Source organism: Peromyscus eremicus, chromosome 7, assembly GCF_949786415.1.
Source record: "Peromyscus eremicus chromosome 7, PerEre_H2_v1, whole genome shotgun sequence".
Lineage (NCBI taxonomy): Eukaryota > Metazoa > Chordata > Mammalia > Rodentia > Cricetidae > Peromyscus > Peromyscus eremicus.
In genome coordinates this window covers 104,115,262-104,136,654 of record NC_081422.1, presented here as the reverse complement: position 1 = coordinate 104,136,654, position 21,393 = coordinate 104,115,262, and the positions used below count along the sequence as shown (strand labels likewise).

General features: G+C 48.0%; 2 protein-coding genes across 3 annotated transcripts in view; one reads left to right on the top strand and one right to left on the bottom strand.

The window, feature by feature from the left end:
- Klhl18 (kelch like family member 18) overlaps positions 1-21,136 on the top strand; it is a 63,688-nt gene extending 42,552 nt beyond the window's left edge. The window contains exons 5-10 of one of the 2 annotated variants that reach the window (XM_059268754.1): positions 6,363-6,523; positions 8,104-8,240; positions 10,051-10,288; positions 13,724-13,828; positions 17,041-17,152; positions 17,913-21,136. In XM_059268754.1, coding sequence (XP_059124737.1) covers positions 6,363-6,523; positions 8,104-8,240; positions 10,051-10,288; positions 13,724-13,828; positions 17,041-17,152; positions 17,913-18,299 — 1,140 coding nt within the window. In that variant the 3' untranslated portion in view covers positions 18,300-21,136. The remainder of the gene's footprint in view (positions 1-6,362; positions 6,524-8,103; positions 8,241-10,050; positions 10,289-13,723; positions 13,829-17,040; positions 17,153-17,912) is intronic. The other variant, XM_059268755.1, reaches the window with a different exon arrangement.
- On the bottom strand, positions 699-3,428 carry LOC131915462 (neutrophilic granule protein-like). The gene is made up of 4 exons (XM_059268756.1): positions 3,207-3,428; positions 2,452-2,553; positions 1,474-1,560; positions 699-979 (listed from the first exon to the last, which is right to left on the bottom strand). Exons 1-4 carry the CDS (start codon positions 3,381-3,383, stop codon positions 836-838), a joined length of 510 nt encoding a protein of 169 aa, XP_059124739.1. The 5' UTR covers positions 3,384-3,428; the 3' UTR covers positions 699-835.
- Positions 21,137-21,393: the final 257 nt, after the last annotated feature.

Sequence of the window (21,393 nt, the reverse complement as noted above, 5' to 3'; positions counted from 1 at the left end):
ATGGGAAATTGGGAAGCTCTTGAAAGCTGTTTATAACCGTCCTGCATGGTGGAGTTATAGATAAAGCCAAAGTATTATCTTCTTAGAATGGTCAAGAAAAATTAAAATAAAATCATAGAGTGTTAATAGTCAGAGAGGAGCAAAAGATGCTCTTCCATATCAATAAGGGTATAATGTAAGTGGGCTGACGAAGATACTGAGTGTTGAGACAGAATGGTGAGGGCTGGCAGTGATGGACATTGAATACAGAGGAAGAAGTTTAGTCAGGCAGACACCTGGGGCATCACTACTGCCTTTGAGCCATTGAGAAGTCTAGTCAAAATCTGAGCCACTTAGAAGAGTTGCAACCAAGAGCCCTACCCTGGACTAAGGAAATGACTCAGTGAGTTCAGTGGGTGAAGAGCTTGTGCTGTTAGCATGAGGACCTGAATTCAAATCCTCAGAGCCTACAGCAAGCTAGGCACAGTAGTGGCCTCTGTAATTCTAATATTGCCATTACAGGATGGGAAGCAGAGACAGAAACATCCCTAGAAGCAGCCAGGGATGGTGGTGCATGCCTTTAATCCTGACACTCCAGGACGAAGAGGCAGGTAGATCTCTCTGAGTTCACGGCCAGCCTGTCTACAGAATGAGTTCTAGAACAGACAGAGCTACACAGAGAAACCCTGTGTCAAACAAACAGAACAAAACAAGAAGTATAACGTCTTATACACTGTTTATTGGGGCCTTCCTGGGAAGTGCAGGAAGCAGGGCCCTAAGGGCAGTAGAGGGAGGTGGGTAGTGGGGGAAGAGGAGGGCATGGTGGCAGGGAGAGCCTCCCCTCCCTATTCCAGCCCTAGAAATTATGAAGAATGTTGTTGATGATGTCATACTTGGCATTGTCATAAATGTTCCTGATGTTAGGGGGAAGATCTTTGGGCTGGTCCTCCTCAGAGACATCTGCCACAGGGTAATCAGGAAAACCGTTTACCTGGGCACCCTGCAGGAGAAAAGCCAGACAGTCACCACCCAGCACACTAGATGGTGCCCAACCTGCCTGTGGTCTTCCCCTCAAGGAGAGAGTGAGGCGACAGAGGCATCAGCTACAAGGGCATGATGGGACATGGAAGCCTAACCTCCATCCACCAGACCCAGAGGGCCTGGACAGATCTGGATGAGGAGCAGGTGGGCTCCCACTGGTCACCAAAGAATTGGTGTTGCAGGGCACCAGAGTCCCCTCTAGAACTCTTCCAGGCCCTCCTCTCCAAACAGTGGGAAGGTCTAAGCAATACAGACACAGCACATGCCACACCTTTCCAGACACTTGCTGCAAAGGGCTTGTTCTGTTTGCAGATGAAGACCCTGTGTATGCAGCACATACAGTCAGTGTCTCCCAGAGCCCAAGAGAGAGCCCAGCAAGGGGGATGGGAGACCTCAGGATTGGACCTCTGCAGTGAGAAACCTGGAGGAGATGCGGGGCAGCAAGCTGCTCACCTCTCTACTGCAATCTCTGTCACAGCTCAAGGTCAAGGAGGTTGAGAGCCGCCTTCTGATGAATTGACCTCTGCAGTTTCGATCCTCCTGTAAGGGGCAGGGGCGGGGGGGGGGGGGGGGGGAGACAGGACAGGAGCGAGAGGCATCTTGTCACATTTCTGGAGAGAGGCAGGCACTGTCCTCAAACCAGAGATGCAAGCCAGAGCCAGCAAAGAGAGACAGTGGATGGGAAGGACAGATGCACACCCATGAATGTAAACAACGGGACCTCCATATACATTATTAGAGGAGAAGGCACCTGTAAATTATCATGCCCAGAGAAAACCATGTTTGTTGAAGGTCCTGGGTGAAGACACATCAACAGCTGAGCCTGTCCCTGGGAAATGAGGTTGTGAGTCAGTAAATGTAACCATTGCTTTCAGTGTGAATGGTAAAAGAACATTTGAAGTACGTTACTTTCTGGTTCAGTTTTTAAAAAGCAACCTCTCTAGTGGCTTATAGACACACTTGGCCATTCTGCTCTTTTTATATTTAGTAGGTTTACCAGGCAGTGCCTCCTCCATACCCACTTTGTGTGGCACTGGGAATCAAACCCAGGGCCTTGAACATGCTAAGCAAGACTCTACCACGGAGCTACATATTGCTGTTTTAGAAAGTAATTGCAATAACTTAAAGTAAGAAAAGGTATTAGAGGAAGTCTGGCCTTGTTTTTTTCTAACAATTATTTGGGGTGTGTGAGAGTGCATGCCTGTAGAGGTCAGAGGACAACCTGTGGGAGTCAGCTGTCTTTACCATGACAGTTCCAGGGTTTCTTTATGCACTAAGCCATCTCAGGACCCCAAAAATGTGATTTTGAAAAAGGCTTCAACATTAAAACTGCTGGTGGTGAAGTGGCCAAGTGATGTGGACGGAGCCAGGAGAGGAGAGAACTTCTGTTCCTCTGCAAGGCAGTCTGGGAGCTGGGAGAAGGAGACTCACCCCATTTTCCAGGAAGTTGCAGTTTTGAGGCTGTCTTTCCGGGACGGAGATGCAGTCTGTCTCGCTAATACTGAACTTGAGTGGGAAATTGCTAGTGGGATTCTAAAAAAGCAACAGAGAACTCACAACCATCTCTCTTGTACAGATTTGGGAGCAAAGCACAGAGGGTTGGTGATGCTGCCTATGTCAGCCCAGTCCAGGTCTACACTGTCCACCAAAGTGTGGGGCTTATTAAATGGCCATAACAGACCTAAAGGGTACAGTCAGTGGGTGTGGTGGCATAAGCCTGAATCCCAGCACTCAGGAGGCAGATCTGTGTGAGTTCAAGGGCAGCCTGGTCTACACAGCAATCCCAGGCAGCCTGGGCTACATGACATTCTGTCTAAAAGGGGGAGCGGTTGTGGTGTTTACCACAGATAGCTGTATGACACTCTTCAATTGCCCTTCAGTACTGTCCTGTATAAAGTAGGAATAAAAATCCCTTCCCTTCAGGTCTCATGCCAGGAGACAGGCTGACGGTACAGACTTGTCCTTCCTGTGAGGAGATGAATTGGTTGGCCTAGAACTCATTATATAGCTGAGACTATCTCTGAACTTCTGATCCTCCTGCCTCTACCTGCCGAGTGCTGGGGTTCAAGTCCAGGGTTTCATGCCCCCAGGGCAAACACTCTACCAACTGAGCTACATCCCCAGTGCCCAGGTAACAGAAACCTTCTACACTGCCTGTTTCCCAGGCTGGGGTGGCAGACACTCACCTGGTCAGATGGCATGGTGACATCTATCAGGCGGAAGAGGGACTTCCCTGGACGCCCATTGTTAAATGCCTCTACGGCCTGCTCAACAATATCCGCATATGTTGGTGGACCCTGGGCTTCACAGGCTACCAGAGCCAAGGCCACCACCAATACAGATGCCTTCCACAGCCTTGCCATTGTCTCTGACACATTGCCACTCCTGACTCCTCTTATTTAGGTGGTACTTAGGCTGCCTTGCTCAAGGACAGCTGGGGACATAAGTGGCTGATGGCTCCAGAAAGGGGCCCCTTCCGTCCTTGGCTGGAGATCACTATTGGCCAATGTTATGAAACACTGTTGGCCAAGAGAGGCAAGGAGGTTTGGGCAACAGACCAGGACCTGGAAGTGAGTCCTAAGCTAGAAGCAAGAGCCTTGCTGTCAGCTGGGCATGCCTGTTCACTCTGGGCCTCAGTGCCCCTGCTGGACCCTCCAGACCTGCCCCATTCACAGCTCTTCTCTCTCTGCCTGGCTCTCCTCTTTGATCCCAATAACAGCTGCCCAGAACCCATGACTCCACATGGAGTTCTTCATCCAGCTTCACAAGGAGACGATCGTTTTGAGGTTACACTCAGGGGAGACCCCAGTGTCACCCATTTTAAAAATACATCCCTGTCACACTCTGAACATCATCACTTCTTGGTCTTTAAAATTGTTTATGGACTGGGCATGTGGCAACACTCCTCTAATCCCAGTACTTGGGAGACAGAGCCAGGTAGATCTCTGTAAATTCAAGGCCAGTCTGATCTCCAAAGTGAGTTTCAGGCCAGCCAGGACTACACAGTAGACCGTGTCTTTAAGAATAAAATGAAGGTATGGTGTGGTAGTGCACAGCTTTAATCCCAGCATGTGGGAGGCAGATGCAGGAGGGTATTAGTGCTACAGCTCTGAGGGGAAAGGTGTCCTGGCAGTAGGGAGCCGAGTCACACAAGAGATTTATTGGGGAAGAGACACGAAGATGGCCGCCTCTGTTTGGGAGAGAAGAGGAAGAAGTAGCAAAGATCTGAGGAGGAGGCAGGCTTTTTATAGAGTTTGTTTTGCGGAGCAGAACTTTCCAGAGTGCCCTGGGAATGCTGGGATTCTGTCGCCCGGTCTTGGCTTTTTTTTTCCCTGTGTAGGGCAGAGTTTGGCTGCCTGCATCTGGAGGGGCTAGAAGTTTGGGGGAAGAGCCTGGCCACTGGGGCCTCAATGGGCTTACAGAAGATCTCTGTGAGTTCAAGGTCAGCCTAGTCTACATTGTGAGATCCAGGAAGGCTGGGACTACACAGTGAGATTGAAGTTGTAGATTGAAGTTTTCCTGTGTTCTGCCTGGTCCCACAGCCACTTATAAAATAATTACACACAGGCTTATATTAATTACTAGTTCTATGGCCTATTGGTTTAGGCTTCTCACTGACTAGCTCTTACAACTTAATTCATTTCTATTAATCTATGCATTGCCACATGGCTTCGTGGCTTACCTTTATTTATCAACCAGTTAGAGCAACACATATTCACAGCATACAGAAAGATATCCCACAGCATCCTGTGTCAATAAATAAATCAGTAAAACAAAATAAAACATTTTATTTTGTGCATTCTTTTAGTCCCAGCACTCGTGTTAAAGTTCAAGGCCAGCCTGGTCTACAGAGTGAGTTCCAGGACAGCCAGGGCGACACAGAAATACCTTGTCTCAAACAAACAAACAAGAAAAACAAAACAAAAAAAAAAAAAAAAAAAGAAAGGAAGGAAGAAAAGCAGATCAAGAAGAAGAATGGCACCTTATGTATTGTTTACTGGGGGTGGGGGCAATGGTTCAAGGTCAGCAGAAAACGAAATCAAAGTGTTGGCAAGAGAACACAGGCTACCTCAGACACAGCTGCCTCAGGCCTGGTAGCCACAGGGTTTCAGGGTGGAAAGTCGGTTTCCCAGGAACCAGATTTAAAACCTTGCCCTAGCCACAGCCCCATACTGGACCTTTGCAAGTCTGCCCCTCAGCAAGGAATTCAACTAGAGTTCCCATTATTCTTTCATCCGTGCCTCTGAGGAAGTCTTGGCTTGGCTAGGACTTTCTAGGAGGCAGCCATTGAGATGTTAGCATGTACTCAGCTAAATTTCTTGAATGTCTGAAGAGTACCCACCCTTGAATATTAGTGACCAGTAGAGAATGGATCCTGAGCTTTCAGTATGGACATAGACATAGAAGCACCTCATCCGAAGAACAGTGTTTGCCCTCTAGCTTCTTCTGCTAAGTAATGTGTCTTAGGGTGGCTCACGTTCATCTATTTAAGTGGCATCTGTAAGGTCTGAGGGACTTCAAAAAGTGATATTCTGGTGGTTTCAGGTATTAAGGAAGGCTCCTAGGAGAACATCCATCTTGAGGTAGACTAGAGAGTAGGGAGTAAGCTCAAATGAAGAGAAGGGGAGTGGCCACCCGGCTTTGCTTGCAGGGCAGAGAGGACAGTGTAAACAGAGGAACTGGCCTGGCCTCCCTGGTTTAGTGAATTTAGAGCTGGTAGGATGCAAGCGCAGCAGGAAGGAAGAGAAATAGACATTTTGCTGTGATTCAGAGAGGAAATGATAGTGAAAGCCAGGAAGCTTTACAGTAACCTAGGCTTACATTACAGAACACTGGTCCCAAGCTTGCCATGGTCTCCCACATCTGTAATCCCAGCACTTGGGAGGATCTTGAGTTCTTCTAGACCAGCCTGGGCTGCATAGACAGCCTTGTCGCAAAAACAAAAGACTGGCCGGGCGGTGGTGGCACATACCTTTAATCCCAGCACTCAGGAGGCAGAGCCAGGCGGATCTCTGTGAGTTTGAGGCCAGCCTGGACTACAGAGTGAGTTCCAGGACAGGCACCAAAACAACACAGAGATACCTTGTCTCAAAAAAACCAAAAAACAAAACCACCACCACCACCACCACCAACAACAACAACAACAAAAAAAAAAAACCGAAAAACTGGACCTCAGAGCACAGCTGGAGAAGTGGGAAGAAATTATGGATTCCACACACAAGTAGGAGGAAAGATAGGTTGCTTGAAGACCTGTTTCAGTATAGGCAGTAGAAAACTGTGCGACTGAGGAGGCAGGAGTGTGGTGTGTGTGGCTGCCAGAGCATCTGCTCTTTGTTCCGTAGGTGTTTGAAGCTGCCTTGGCCTGGGTCAGGTACGACCGGGAGCAGAGGGGACCGTGCCTGCCAGAGTTGCTGTCTCATATCCGCCTGCCTCTCTGCCGGCCCCAGTTCCTATCAGACCGAGTCCAGCAAGATGACCTGGTGCGTTGCTGTCACAAATGCAGGTAAGTGAGGGTGGCCTTGTCCAGGACACTGCCCAGTAGGCAAAGAAGGGGAGCTGGCCACCTGTCCTAGCTCAGGGAGGAAGGATTTGAAGCAGTGAGTCTTGATTCATGGTGCATGAATTGCACGAGACTCACATAGTGGTGAGAGAGATGCCACACGGGAGCAGAGGGACTTTTCTTCCTCAAGTTATCTATGTGTTCTTCATCTACTGAGAGTCTATGAGTGTGCTCTTCCATGCCGCCTGGCTGGACCTTGCCCATACTGGCAGCTGACTTGGTAGTACAAATGGGACTTCCTGGGGCTCCTTGCCTTCTTCAATAAATAGTAGCTAGCTCACTAGCCTCTGGTGAGTGATAGGAAAGAGGGGTCTTGTGTTCCAGTGTATGCAACTTCTACCCAGAGCCACCTGCACAGTTCAGAAGATGGGTTGTTATACAATTAAAACAGAGAAAAAGGCCTGTCTTTCAAGTTGCTTGCTATATTCATAGTGCAATGTTTGGTTTTGTTTTTTCCTTTACTGACAAGATTTTCTCATATTGAGTTCTGCATTATTTCACCCATAGTTGGGATCAGCAGGTTCAGGGGAAGTCAGTTCCATGGTACAGGCTTTGTGACAGTGTGTCAGGAGGTGGGGATGTGTGGCTGGAGGGAGCTAGGCCCTGTGATGAGCAGTCTGAAGGGTAATTTTGAGGCATATGAACTATCCTGTCAGTAGTATGTAGCTATCAAAAGGGTTTTTAGAAAAAGCAATGTGGTCTGTGGTGTGAAGGGGCTGGAGAGGCAGGCTAGAGGCAGGGAAGTCCATCTGGAGCATTTGGCAAGAGTTGCCACAGTGCAGGTGAGGGGTGATTGACTGGAGGATGTAAGCCATGGGATAGTTGCAGGGGTAGGAAGGAAGAGCTAGGTTTGAGTGCTGATAGGAAGTCGGCTAGTAAGCTTCCCCCAGCACTTCCATTTTAACCCCTACACTGTTTTCAAAAATCACACCTCATTTGTGCCTGTTAGAAGGAAGGTGGTTGCAATGGTTACTCCAGCTGGGATGTTCTCTGATTTGTCCTGTTAGAAGGAAGGCGGTTGCTATGGTTACTCCAGCTGGGGTGTTCTCTGATTTGTCCTGTTAGAAGGAAGGCGGTTGCTATGGTTACTCCAGCTGGGGTGTTCTCTGATTTGTCCTGTTAGAAGGAAGGCGGTTGCTATGGTTACTCCAGCCGGGGTGTTCTCTGATTTGTCCTGTTAGAAGGAAGGCGGTTGCTATGGTTACTCCAGCTGGGGTTCCTTCACTTTTGAGCATGTCTCAGTAGCATTGCATGGCTTCCTCTGATCTCACCCAACTCTTTGACACTAAATCTCACATAAGAGTTGGGGATATAGCTCAGAGGTATAGCATTCTGGCATGTGTGTGGCTCTCGATTCAGTGCCCAGCTCGAGAGAGAGACAGACAGGCACTGATACATCAAATTTTCCAGAAGATTTTCCCGGATGTCCCTACATTGAGGTATGGAGGAGCCAGACTCAGCAGTGTAAATGTGGACCAAGGTGGGGAGTACCTGCTCTCCTAGCTTCTTGCACCTTATTTCAGGGACCTGGTAGATGAAGCAAAGGACTATCACCTCATGCCGGAGCGCCGGCCCCACCTGCCAGCTTTCAGGACTCGGCCTCGATGCTGCACATCCATCGCTGGGCTCATCTACGCCGTGGGGGGCCTCAACTCAGCAGGTATCTTGCAGCTCCCCTTTGCAGAGAAAGCCCTTCCTAGGACTCCTTGGATGAACAAACTCAGTCAGGCTAGCCTGGTTTTTCTAATTTCTCCTCTTTATACTGCTCTGTCTCCTGTCCTTCTTATTTTAATATAGTTGCCCTATAGTAGAGCTTATTATGTATTCATAATATTGAGTTGATGTCAGTGCTAAAAGTGCTTTAAAGGATTAGGTTTGACAATCCTAGGATGCTGACACATGCCTATAATTCCAGCACTTGGGGTCATGGAAATAAGAGGATTGTGTGTTTGAGACCACTCTGAGTTACACAGTAAGACTGTCTCAAGAAAGAAAGAAAAAAGCTGGGCAGTGTAGCACATGCTTACAATCTTAATACTTGACAATAAGAGGCAGGAGAATTACTACAAATAAGACCAGTCTACAAAGACTTCCAAGCCAACCAGAGCCACATAGCTATACCCTGTTTCAGCAACAACAGAAAGGGGATGGGGATGGGCACGGTGGACATCCACCTGTAATCCCAGCACCTGGACGGATCCCAAGGCCCAGGGCAGCCTAGGCTACATAGTGGGATTCTGTCTCAGAGTCATGTAATTCACCATAGCTGAAATTTACAGATGAGCAAGTTGAAACTCAGAGAACCGGGGCAGTGTTCACACTCTGCTTTGGTCAGAACAAGGACTGGGATTCCTCCTGGTGCTTAAACCAGCACTTATCACTAGTATTTATTATCTGCAGCATGTACCCAGCTCTAGAGAGAGTACAATAAGGAATCTGCCCAGTTCTATAATCAGGCTATTCACATTTGCATGTGAATCTCTGGACCAGACTGAGATAATCCAGTACCCCAGGTCTGCTAATACCCCAGGTCTGTAATTCTTTATAATTCTCCGCACTGCCTCCTGTGAAGCCCTACATGTTTACATCCACCCATTATCAGTAGCTTGATTACACATCTGTAATCCCAGTACTTCAGAGACTGAGGCAGGAGGGTCTTGAGTTTGAAGCCAGCCTGGGTTATAGGTATTGAGACTCTGCCTCCAAAACAAAACAATACAAAAGCACCATTACCAGTAGCTCTTGTGTTATATACAGTCACATTTCTGGGAAAGCCTCTTGGAGGGTCAGTGGGAAGTTCCCAGTTTTGTTTTCAGTTAAGGTTTATGAAAGGTAGCTAGCAGCCTTCTGCTTGTTAACAGCATGACCTAGAAAAGGTAAAAGTCTTCAGCGACAAACACAAGAGGGTAGCGAGTGCTCAGCTCCCAAGCCACGGGGAGGAGGGTAGTGTGAGTTGCTAATCATAGTCTGAGGAGAATGAGAAGGTTCAAATTACCACTCCTGGCCTCCGTGACTACTGTTTGCTGAGTTCTCAGCATATTCTAGAACCATGTTGGGTGCTGTATCCATTATGCCATTTAATCCTGTGGCAGCTCTGTTAGCCTTTAATTTCTCATTTGAAACAAGACAAGGCCACAGAGCAGCTCTTCTGGTCATTAGAATTAGTGGCGTTGGCATGGGGAGCCACGCCCTTCGCTCTAGCATGTTTCCTGCATTGGGCAAATATTCTATGTGTTTCCCTTTATTGCCAACTTCAGGCAAGAGGCTTACCTGATTATAACTGAAAACTACTGAAGAGCAAATGCTTCCCATTTGATTCTAAAATCTTTATCCTAGCCAGAGTTTGTAGTGGGCCCAGTTACCCTGAGTAATTCATGAGAAGAGTAATAGAATCCAGTCAAATATCCATATAATCAATACCCAGTAGCTGTGATCTAAACAAGTGGTCTCATTTGTTTTAATTTGAGTAGCAAATTTTTATGCAGGTGATTCCCTGAATGTGGTGGAAGTGTTCGACCCCATCGCCAATCGCTGGGAAAAGTGCCATCCCATGACAACAGCCCGCAGCCGTGTGGGTGTGGCTGTGGTGAATGGGCTTCTCTATGCTATCGGGGGCTATGACGGTCAGCTGCGGCTGAGCACTGTGGAGGCCTACAATCCGGAGACGGACACATGGACCAGAGTGGGGAGCATGAATAGCAAGCGAAGGTATTCTGGAAGCCACGTGCAGGCTGAACACACACACTGAGCATCTGGGGAGCCCCATGTAGGGGCACATAATAAAGTAAAATGCAAGTTTTGGCCTGGGGAAATCCTGCTGCCAGGCCAGCCACACTGTCAGCACCTCCTGGGAGCAAGCCCCCATCTGCTTAAACATAAAATACCTGCCTTGTCCTTTGAGGAACTTGGGGAGCCAAGACATGGACATGTGGAAGTTGTATTGTTATGTAAGTGCCAGCTAAGGACTGGAAATGAGTGTTATGGAAGACTCCAGGAGGGCGAGAAACTGGACTGGACCATCTGGAAGATCTCAGGGAAGAGGTGGGATTGAAGTTGAAACCTGAAGGATAAGGAGATTTAACCTCATTAGTAATGGAAGGAAACCCAAAGCATTTTCTCTGTGCTTTCTTTCTATACTTACGCTCTCACTATCCGGGAAGTGTATGAATTAGGCAGTGTCACACACGTTCTCCAGATGTGAGCACATATGTATTTGTAAGGTGGACTGAACTTGTACATCATCGAACTTGGTCTAGCTATTTGTGTCCTCCACCGCTTGCCTGCTCACGTTTCCAGAATAAGAAGTGTGGTTAGAGACCATCATGGTAGTACCTTTGTTTAACCTTCTTAGTCCAGAGATGACAGACAGCCCCATTGCTTACATCAGGCATGTGCAGAGGTGGTAGGAGGCCCATTGCCACAGGGTGTCACTGGACAGGTTCTTCCACGCCTGTGCCCTGTCGGGCTGGCAGATGAACGGTTGCAGATGTCACTGTTCTGGTTCTCCTCATAGGGACCGAGAAGGAAAGGAGTCCAAGCCCAAGGCCCTTGCACATATAACCAGAACAGTTTTGCCTGCAGTTTGAGCTTCTATGACATGGCCCAATTTTAGGAAGGAGAATTATGTGCAGTTTTTAAATAGTTGATCTTTAATGGTTTTTCTGTATAATTCTGTGATCTGACTTTTGCCTCACAAATCCATTCTCATTGCCATACTTCTGGGTCTCTACTTGGAAGATCACATGACTGAGAAGGGGGAAAAGAGGCCAAGTGATGAGTGTGTGGTGAGGAAGTAGTTAGTGTAGAGGGCCTCACTGCACAAAAGTGACACTCGCCTTCCACATCCACATTAGTGTGAGGCCATGAGCCAGGAGGAATCTGCTCTGCCAGACTCCGAGACCAGAGTCACGGAGGAGGGTCCCCGCACACTCCTTCTGGAGGAAACAGTGTGCATGAGATGTGCCTCTCCCAGGGTGCTCTCAGAGTTCTCTTCTTCCCTCCCCACCTTGCTGTGTCCTCCACTGCCACCACCTCTTGGACATTTTGCAGCCTTTTGTGACTGAGGGACTCATTTCCCAGTATTCCCAACCCCAAGCAGCTCTTTTTCTTGGACTGTGGTCAGTGGGCTTTCCTTGTGTGTCTGTCTGCTCTGGGAGAATGTCTTGCTTTGAATATCAGTGGGTTTGTGTGTTATATGGGAGGAGAATCCTTTGGGTATTCCTGTCCTTCGCTGTGGTTAATGCCTTGGTATTAGCAACATGGGCCCCTTTCCATTTGTCCCTTTTAAATTACAGGTTACCTTAAAATGTTCTTAGTCACTTTTTTCCTAACGTTCCACATAGCTCTCCCTCCTGCCAGTGAGTGACAGCTTCCTTTCTGCCCTCTTTCCGTCTTGTCTGTCTTGTGGGCCAGGAACCTTCTTCCAGGTTCTCCACCATCTTGCTCCAGCCCCCACTAATCAGCACTTTCCCTTCTCTCAGCTCTGACTTTACTTCTTATTTGATTGTTGCCTATAGTTTGGGAGCACCTCTTGATTCATTCTCATGTCGTTACTCAACTCCTGACTTAACAACCTTGTGTTTGGGACTAAGGCTGTAGCTCAGTGGTAGGATGCTTGCCCTAGCAAGAGCAAGGCCCTAGGTTCAATCCCCAGTACTACCAAGGAAAAGGAAATCTAGTTACTTCGTGTGTGTTTCATGTCCATGTCTAGAAAGGTATCGATACCTTTAGTGACCTTGCTTCAAACAAGGCTGTCTCCTCTTCAGGCAGGTCCAGAGGGTCTGTTACTGTAGTTTGATTTGCTGTATGTACTGGAAAAGTGGCAGTTGTCTGGTATATTTCTTTCCTGTTCAACCCCAGCTTCATTTTTAGTCTTCTATAGCATCAGATGTGAAAACACTGAGTCAGGCGGCTTGGCATTCCTGCTTAATTTCTCATAAGACTTTAATAGGGTGGAGGTTGTATGATTATCTAGACCCCTGGATAGTCGGGATTTTAGGAAAGCTTATGTGTAGAACAGGAGACTCTGGGTTCGTGTCGTTGAGTTCTCAGGCTGCCTCTAACTTGAGCTCTCCTGCCTCAGCCTCCTTGGTACTGGAACTGCAAGTGTGCACCACCACGCCCATCCTCTGTTCTCTCCTCATAACCTAGTATCTAGGACAGCATGCCTTGCACATGGCTGATGAAAATCTGGGAAATGAATGAATGGGACATGTGTCCTAATAAAGAAGCCACTCCTGGGGCATGGAGTTAGAGGACAGTAATTCTGAGGCATGTGGGACCTTTCTTGAGTGTGACAAGACCCTAAAATTGAATTAGGCTGAGGCCCTGAGTTTGCTCAGCATGTAAAAATGTTTCTTGTGCAGTCCTGACAATTTGAGTTCAGTCCTAAGAACCCACAATGGCAGGAGAATGCCAGCTCCCAAATGTTTTCCTCTGACCTCCACATGCATGCCATGGTATGCATGTGTGCCAGCACACAAGCGTACACACACACACACACACACACACACACACACACACACACACACACACAAATAAAGATAATACAATTTTAAATTTTTTATTATTTATTTTTACATGTATGAGTGTTTTGCCTGCATGTATGCCTGTGCACCCATGCCTACCTGGTCCTCATGGAGGCCAGAAAAGATTATCAAATTCCCTGGAACTAGAGTTCTAAATGGTTGTGAGTGCTGGGAATTGAACCCAGTCCTCTGGAAGAGCAACCAGTGCTCTTAAATCTGAACCATCTCTCCAGCCCTAAAAATATTTTGAGTAAATCAGGCTGGTTGTGATGGTGCATACCTGTAATCTCAGCAGTTGAAAAGTAGAGGCAAAAGGATTAGGAGTTTAGAGTCATCCTCTGCCACATAAACAAAAAATTAAATTAACCCCCTTCACTGAGATTAGAGTTGAGGGTTTCGGGCAGATCAAGGACTAAATCTTGCAGTGGAGGTGACTTGTCGCTGGGCCTGAGACTGGCAGGGAGCAGTGCAGATGAACCACTGAACAGCTTCCTGATTTTCTGCCCTTAGCTGTTTGTGTGCCTGGGACTGGGTCGATTCTAGAAAGAGGCAGTTGGCAGGTTAACTTCTCAGTGTGTATGACCGACTACTGGGATGACCATTCTGTCTGTTTCAGTGCCATGGGGACAGTCGTGCTGGATGGACAGATCTACGTCTGTGGAGGCTATGATGGCAACTCTTCCCTCAACTCTGTGGAGACCTACTCACCTGAGACGGACAAGTAAGGGCGACTGTTTCACAGCATGAAAATTAGAGCTGCAAGCCAGGGACAGTGGTGGTGCACACCCTGATCCCAGCACTCGGGAGGCAGAGGCAGGCGGATCTCTGTGTGTTCAAGGCCAGCCTGGTCTACAGAGAGAGTTCCAGGACAGCCAGGGCTGCTTCACAGAGAAACCCCTGTCTTGAAAAAAAACAAAGAAAAAATTAGAGCTGCAGTGTGTTCTTGAAGCTGAGTTTGTTTTGTTTTTTCTGAGATGGAATCTCATAATGTAGTCTAAGCTGGCCTCAAACTCTCCGCAGTCCTCCTGCCTTAGCCTCTTGAGTGCTGGGATTGCAGACATAAACCACTATACTCAGCTAAACTGTTCTCCACTACCTGGCCTTATGCATGCTAGACTCCCAGCTCCCAGCTTTTATTTAGTTTTGCTTTGCTTTGTTGGAAAAGAGGTCTTAAACTCAAGGACTCTAATATGTCACCTCAGCCATAGAGACATGCTGTGACCCAGCTTACAGCTTCTTCTGGGTAGGAGGTGACTTAACAATACTTTGCATGTAATAGATTTTAAAATCTTTGGTTAAAGGCCAGTCATGGTGGTGCATACCTTTAATCTTTTCACTTAGAGGCAGAGGCAAGACCATCTCTGTGAGTTCAAAACCAGCCTGGTCTATATAGTTTATTCTAGGCCAGCCAGGGCTACAAAGTGAGACCTTGTCTCAAAACAAAACAAAAAAATAAAAAAAAAATAATTAAAAGTCCTTAGTTAAATGAATCTTTTGGTTAAGTTTCAAAAGAACTAAAGCCAGGCGTGGTGGTTCCTGCCTGTAATTCCAGCACTTGAAGTAGAGGTAGGAGGCTCAGGAATTCAAGACTATATGAACCCATTTCAAACAAGAGGCACGGATACTTAGGAACATTTATTTATTGGTCTGTGTCTCCTCACTAAATCAGTCCATTGTAATGTAAGTACAAGCACAGTGTGTAAGAAGTAGATTGACAGCATATTCCAAGGCAGTGAGGCCTAATTTGAAAGAAATCAAATGTATGGTCAGAAAGCTTGGGGAGTGTTGACGTCTCTCCTTCAGAGTACTTGTTTTTCCATCATAGTTGACATTGCAAAAATTCTAGAAAAGCTGATACTGTTTAAACTTAGGTCTCTGTAACACCCATTACAATCTTGTAGGATGCTTTTGTGGAACACTAGAAAACACTGGCAATGCTAGGCTGAACTACTCATTCTAGTGTTTGAATCATCCCGTCTTAGACAGCAGGATGTGAACAGTGGGCTAGAAGGACCCAGCAGGATGTTCTAAAGCTGATATTCTGTTACCTAACCAACTGACTGGTTATTCCAAGGTAGGAAGGAGGCTGGGCCTCCCTAGTGCTCAATTTGGCAGGCTATGAGTGCATTGTGCTCACCTTGCCCTGGAGGCCTGTGTCTGGATCTCTTGGCACAGAGTAAGGAGCACTTATCTCCCTGGGGCAGGGGTGCGAGATGAGACTCTTCAAGGACAGAAAGTGAGACTGGGGGATGGCTCAGTTTATAAAGTATTTACCTTGTAAGCATGAGTTCAATCTCCAGAACCCACGTAAAAATGCCAGGCATGGTGGCTCACACTTAGAGACAGGAGGATTCTAAGTGGAGACAGGAGGATTCCTCAGAGCTTGCTAGCCAGTCAATCTAGCCTAATAGATGAGCTCTGGGCAATGAGATACCCTATCTCAAAAAAAAAAAAAAAAAAAAAAAAAGGAGGTAGATGTAGTCCTGAAGATAATACCCAAGATTCCTCTGCTTCCACATGTACATTCGTACTTGCATGTGCACCCATACACATAAGCACATAAACACAAGGTTAAACAATGGTAAATGCTTATCCTAGACAAGGAGACAGGCAGGGAGGGTTCAAGTAAGAAACTCCTCACTGTATGCTGTGGGTAAAGCTAGAAGACAGATAAAATCCTCATGATCAAAAAGCACACCAAGAGCCAGGGATGGTAGTTCACCCTGAAATCTCAGCACTCGAGAGCTGAGACAGGAGGATTGCCTCCAGTTCAAAGCCAGCCACTCCAAAAACAAACAAATCACACCGAGGTGCTTGTATACTGCCTTAGGAAAGGCAGTGAGGAGCCACTTGAGGGACATGGTACAGCTGCTGGAAGAGCAATTCAGTTCCCCTGGCTGTGTGGGTTTGGGGTAAAGACAGCCTGAAAGCAAGGCCACATATAAGGAGGCCCACACAGTGGTCCAGGTGGGAAGCCAGAGCTAGGCAAGTGGTATTGGGAGCCAGAACAAGTAACGACTAGGAAGTTAACCAAGTACTTGTGGACCACAAGAATACCAAGAGAGGTGTGTCGCACACCTTTAATCCCAGCACTCAGGAGGCAGAGGCAGGTAGATCTCTGTGTGTTCAAGGCCAGCCTGGTCTAAATAGAAAGTCCCAGACTAGCAGTGGTGACATAGTGAGACTCTGCCAACAAATAAATAAATACATGTATGCATACATACATACATACCCGGTGGTGATGGCACACACCTTAAATCCTAGCACTCAGGAGGCAGAGGCAGGCAGCTCTCTGAGTTAAAGACAAGCTTGTTCTACAGAGTGAGTTCTACGACAGCTAGGACTACACAAAGAAACCTAGTCTCAATAAATAAACTAAACAAACAGATCATCTTTGGAGCTGGAGAGATGGCTCAGTGGTTAAGAGCACTGAATGCTCTTCCAGAGGACCTGGGTTCAATTCCCAGCACCCACATGGCAGCTCACACCTGTCTGTAACTCCAGTTCCAGGGGTTCTGACATCTTCACACATATAGGCAAAACATGTAAATTAAGAAGAAGAAAAAAAAAAAAAAAGAACGCTGGGAGAGGGAGAAGTCAAATGAGCACTTAGGTTTTATAAGTAGAGTAACTAGGTAGCTGATGTCTCACTAACAAGGCCAAGGAATGCAGAACAGCTGCAGACATGTCTGTATGACAGGCCTTGTTTGAAATGTGCTGATTTTGCTACCCATAGTGACTGGCTATGGATCTGAAGCTTGGGTGAAAGGCAACAGCAGCCAGTACCCTGCAGAGGTGGCGGGAGAGGTGATAAGATGCTAAGAAATTGTCAGGACATGATAGGCTTAGAAGAGGTCTCCTGGGCCTGGCCAGGCTGTCTCAGAAGGTCATGGACACTGACTCACGCCCCTGCTGTTTTTACTTCTCCTGCAGGTGGACTGTGGTGACTCCAATGAGTTCAAACCGCAGTGCGGCTGGGGTTACAATCTTCGAGGGCAGGATATATGTGTCCGGTGGCCACGACGGTTTGCAGATCTTCAACAGTGTGAGTCTGGCCCCTCTGGGGGGACTTCTTCCATTCTTGGATTTTTTTTCCCCCCAAATTTATCACTGGGCTGGGGGCATAGCCTAGTTATGTATTGCTTATCTAGCATACACAAGACCCTGGCCTCAATTCCCAACACCACACAAACAAAAAAAGTTTCACCCCTGCCTTTGCTACTGAAGTTCCAGGGTGTCTCCTGCATCATCTAAAATTCACTTCTAGAGAGCCCATGTACACAAGGAATTGTTGAGTGTAGGCCTTCTGAACTTGCCCCATTTGGGTGTCTACGGAATGCTGACAAGCCTTTTGAAACTCCTACCAAAGTAAGCCCAGTCATATGCCAGACATGAATACCAGCAACTGTGTTCTGGACACTCTGCCAGAAGCTACATTTATTCTTTTAAAAGGCTCTCAGCCAAGCAGTTGTTAGGCAGTACCGAGATAGAAAACACTTGGGACAGTCACATGAGACAGTACTCTCCTTCCAGCTCTGCCGTCACCTAGAAGCCCTTCCTTCGGAAAATCCTTTCTTCGTTTCCTTGCATACGTCCAGAAGGCATCAGCTTAGTATAAGGTTTAAGTAGGCAGGTACACAGCTGTGGAGAGGCAGCATCAGAGCTCGGGCACGTGCTAACCGAGCTCCCTCCCCCTCATCTCTCCCAGTCTGGCACCATGTGGGCTTCTGAGACCTGCAGGATCACCCCATGGACCAGGCCTTGTCTCTGACCATCTTGTCCCTGCACCTCTCTCCCTGCTGCAGGTGGAGCACTACAACCACCACACGGCCACCTGGCACCCAGCGGCCAGCATGCTCAACAAGCGCTGCCGACATGGTGCTGCCTCCCTGGGAAGCAAGATGTTTGTTTGTGGGGGCTATGATGGCTCTGGTTTCCTCAGTATTGCTGAGATGTATAGCTCTGTGGCAGACCAGTGGTGCCTCATAGTACCCATGCACACACGCCGGAGTCGGGTCTCCCTTGTGGCCAGCTGTGGGCGCCTGTATGCAGTGGGGGGTTACGATGGACAGTCAAACCTAAGCTCGGTGGAGATGTATGACCCAGAGACGGACCGCTGGACATTTATGGCCCCCATGGCATGCCATGAGGGAGGGGTTGGTGTGGGCTGCATCCCTCTTCTCACCATCTAAGGAGAGGGTGGGATGTGGTGGGTTAGGGATCTGGTACAAGCATAGGCGCTTCCTTCCAGAGGAAAGTCCTCTCAGAAGAGGCAGTGGTGGAGCAGAAGACGGCGTGAAGTGTGAGCCTGCCAGAGGGACAGTGTTTCCAGGTGCTCAAGTCCTCCCTCACTGTGCTGCCCTTGAGACCTTAGGTTATCAAGACGCACAGCACAGGACAGAAGCCTCTCTGGTCCCACAGCCAGTAACATGGAAGTGCTTTGCTGGTCCGTGTGTACACAGGCTCCATCCAAGCCCAGCTGCACCTGCTGCAGTGCTGGCCCAGCTCCCACTTGCTACAGTGCTGAGTGCCCCTGCGCAGGAGGCCTTCCAGCCGACGCCCCTCCTTACCTGCTTGTGTGCAGCCATGTTGTGGCCAGTTTGCCATGGGAAGCAGCAGTGTCCTGCCTATTGGAAACTGTGGGGTAAAGCTGGGAGAGAAAGGACGCCCTGGTGTCCTGACTGCCTGTGATGGAGCAGCTACAGCAGCGTGCTGCGTGCACACGGCCTCTTCCTTCCATCATGGGGCAGTTCCAACAGCGTGCTTGCTGCGTGCACACGGGCTCTTCCTGATGGGTGCAGACGATTTCATCCCTGTCTGCAGCAAGCAGGAAGGCAGAAGTCTTCCCCATGCCTGATGTTTTGGGAATTCAGTGAGGTCTTTCTCTGCTTGTCCCAGAGAACCAGAAGGGGACTAGAGATGCTTAAAAGAAACTGGAGGAAATGGAAACAAGAAAATGCTTGAGAGAAACTGGAAGGAACAGACTTCTTTAAGAGAACATTTTCACAGGAAGAAAGCAAAAGATACTAAAAGCAAATGCACATTTAAATGGAAAACCATCAAACATGACAACAGTGTATCCACTCCCACATTCGGATTCCAGGGTCCCGAGCCCTCCTAAAGCAGTTGGGGTTCCCTCTGATCCTCAGTGTGTCTGAAATCAGGGCATTCTTGACTGGACCTGTAGCAAGGTGCTCGTGGGGTTAGTCTCCTCAGCTACCATCGAGGACTTTTTAAATCATAGGCTTAGGGAGCTGAAGTACTGCCACTCACCTCTACAGGAGCGCCCAGCATCGCTGGGACTCAGGTGTCCCCGTGATTACCTCCTACTGCCACCCAGCGCTCCTTCAGATCCCCTCTCCCACATACATTCCTTCCCTCTTTGGCCAGCAGGAAACAGCATCTCTGGCCAGGTTCGCACTTATCCATCTACCATCCTTGAGTAACTTCTCACCATGATGCTTCTGGGGCACATTGGCCATTTGTACCTCTAGGACCTAACCAGGGGCTTGCTCCTACCAGCCGTGGACTAGCTTGGTCAGGTGACCTGTTTGCCCTGCCATTCCCCTGCTTTTCCATCCGCTCACCAACCCCGGGGGTCCACCTTCCCTCCAGCCCTTGGCAGACTGAACAGCAAGGTGGGCCTTTACATCAAGCAACGCTGGCTTTGTGATATAAAGACCTAAAGACTAAAGTCTTTCGCTGCTGCAAAGAAGAGATTTTATATTTCTTCCTCTAATCTTGGCAAATGACCTCGTGAAGAGACTCCATGCTCCTTCCTCCTCTGGATGGGACCTTACCGTAGCACAGAAGGACCCAGAGAGGAGATTTTTCTATTACCAGTGCACTGGGCAGTGGGGTGACCTTCACCTGCTGCTGCCAAAATCTGTTTTCTAAAATTCTTCCAGTAGAGACTAGAAGGGTACAATTACTTTAGCCCCAAACTGGGTCTAAAGGTCCCACTCTCCACCTGGTTGGTTTCTTGCCCATTGCTGCCTGCCTGGAGCAGCCTAGAAGCCGGTTCAGAAAGGCACAATGTGAAGCCTGGGGGTATCCCTTACTCCAGACGGTCAGGTTGACCAGTGTGTGCAATTGCCATGGATTCAGGAGGAAGGACTTTCGTTCCCTGCCACTTAAGAGCTGGGCCTCTGCTATAAGCACTTGAAAATAATATTTTTATTTTAAAAGACTGAACAATCTGATAACTGAAAGATACATTTTAACTAGGCTCCCAGTGGAATGCCAGCATTTCTTCCTGCCCCTCAGTTTGCCTGCTGAAATAGACTCTTGGGAGGCCAGGGGTCTCGGTTTTCTGTTAGTCCTGTCAGGAAGGGTGTATCCGTGCTCATCTTATTAAGTCCTTTCTTCTGTGAATGTACTGCCCGGCCTCAACTGTGAAGGTGCTGAGAACCAGTCAGTGAGCTCCCAGGTAGATCTCCTGGATCCTTACGATGCTAGCAGACTGTATCACTGGAGATGATACATCCTCATCCCCGTCTGCTGCTGTTGGATTAGCTTTCCTGAGTCTCCTCTCACCTCCTAGTGTAGAGCTTTCACTGTGCACACAGAGACAGTGTTTCCATGAAAGATCAAGTCAGTGTTTGAATCTGGGCTCTGAGCACACTTGAGCAAACAGGAACCTTTTCCTACTCCCCGGTCTGAGGGCAGGTGGCTGGTCTGACTCTTTAGTGTTGGGACAGTAGGATCATGGGAAAACAGACATCACCAAAGGACATTGTGGAAAGAATGTAACAAGGAGATGAGATAGTTCAGACATGCGTGGTGGACCATGGGGTCTGGCCACTGTCCTTTCTTGTTTCCCATTCTTGGTTCTTCTCTTCTGGCTTTCACCAGAGACCACAAGCAGAAGAGAACTGAAGACCAGCCTCTTGATGGAACATAAAGATGGAAATAAGTAGAAATGTTGTCCCTCTTCACCCACAGTGTTGTTTCACAGGAAACTTTTTATTTATAGAACGCATGTCTTTTGTGTTAAGAAACCAAAGAGAAATAAAAAGAACACTCTTAATACTCTTGCCTTTCCCTGATTGTGAGTGTGTGTGTGTCCATTCCTATGTGGGTGTGGGTGTGTCCAATCCTTTGTATGTGTGTGGAGGCCAGGAGTTAACATTGTGTGGGTGGATCTGTCTTTACTGAGCATCTATATTGTTTTCTGATCATGAGACGAATCTTAGACTGCTGTGTCAGCTGCTGGTACTGCTCAGCTTAGTGTATGGCGGTAGCGCATGGTGGTTAGCAGCTTGCTCCACCCTGTAGGCAGCTGCC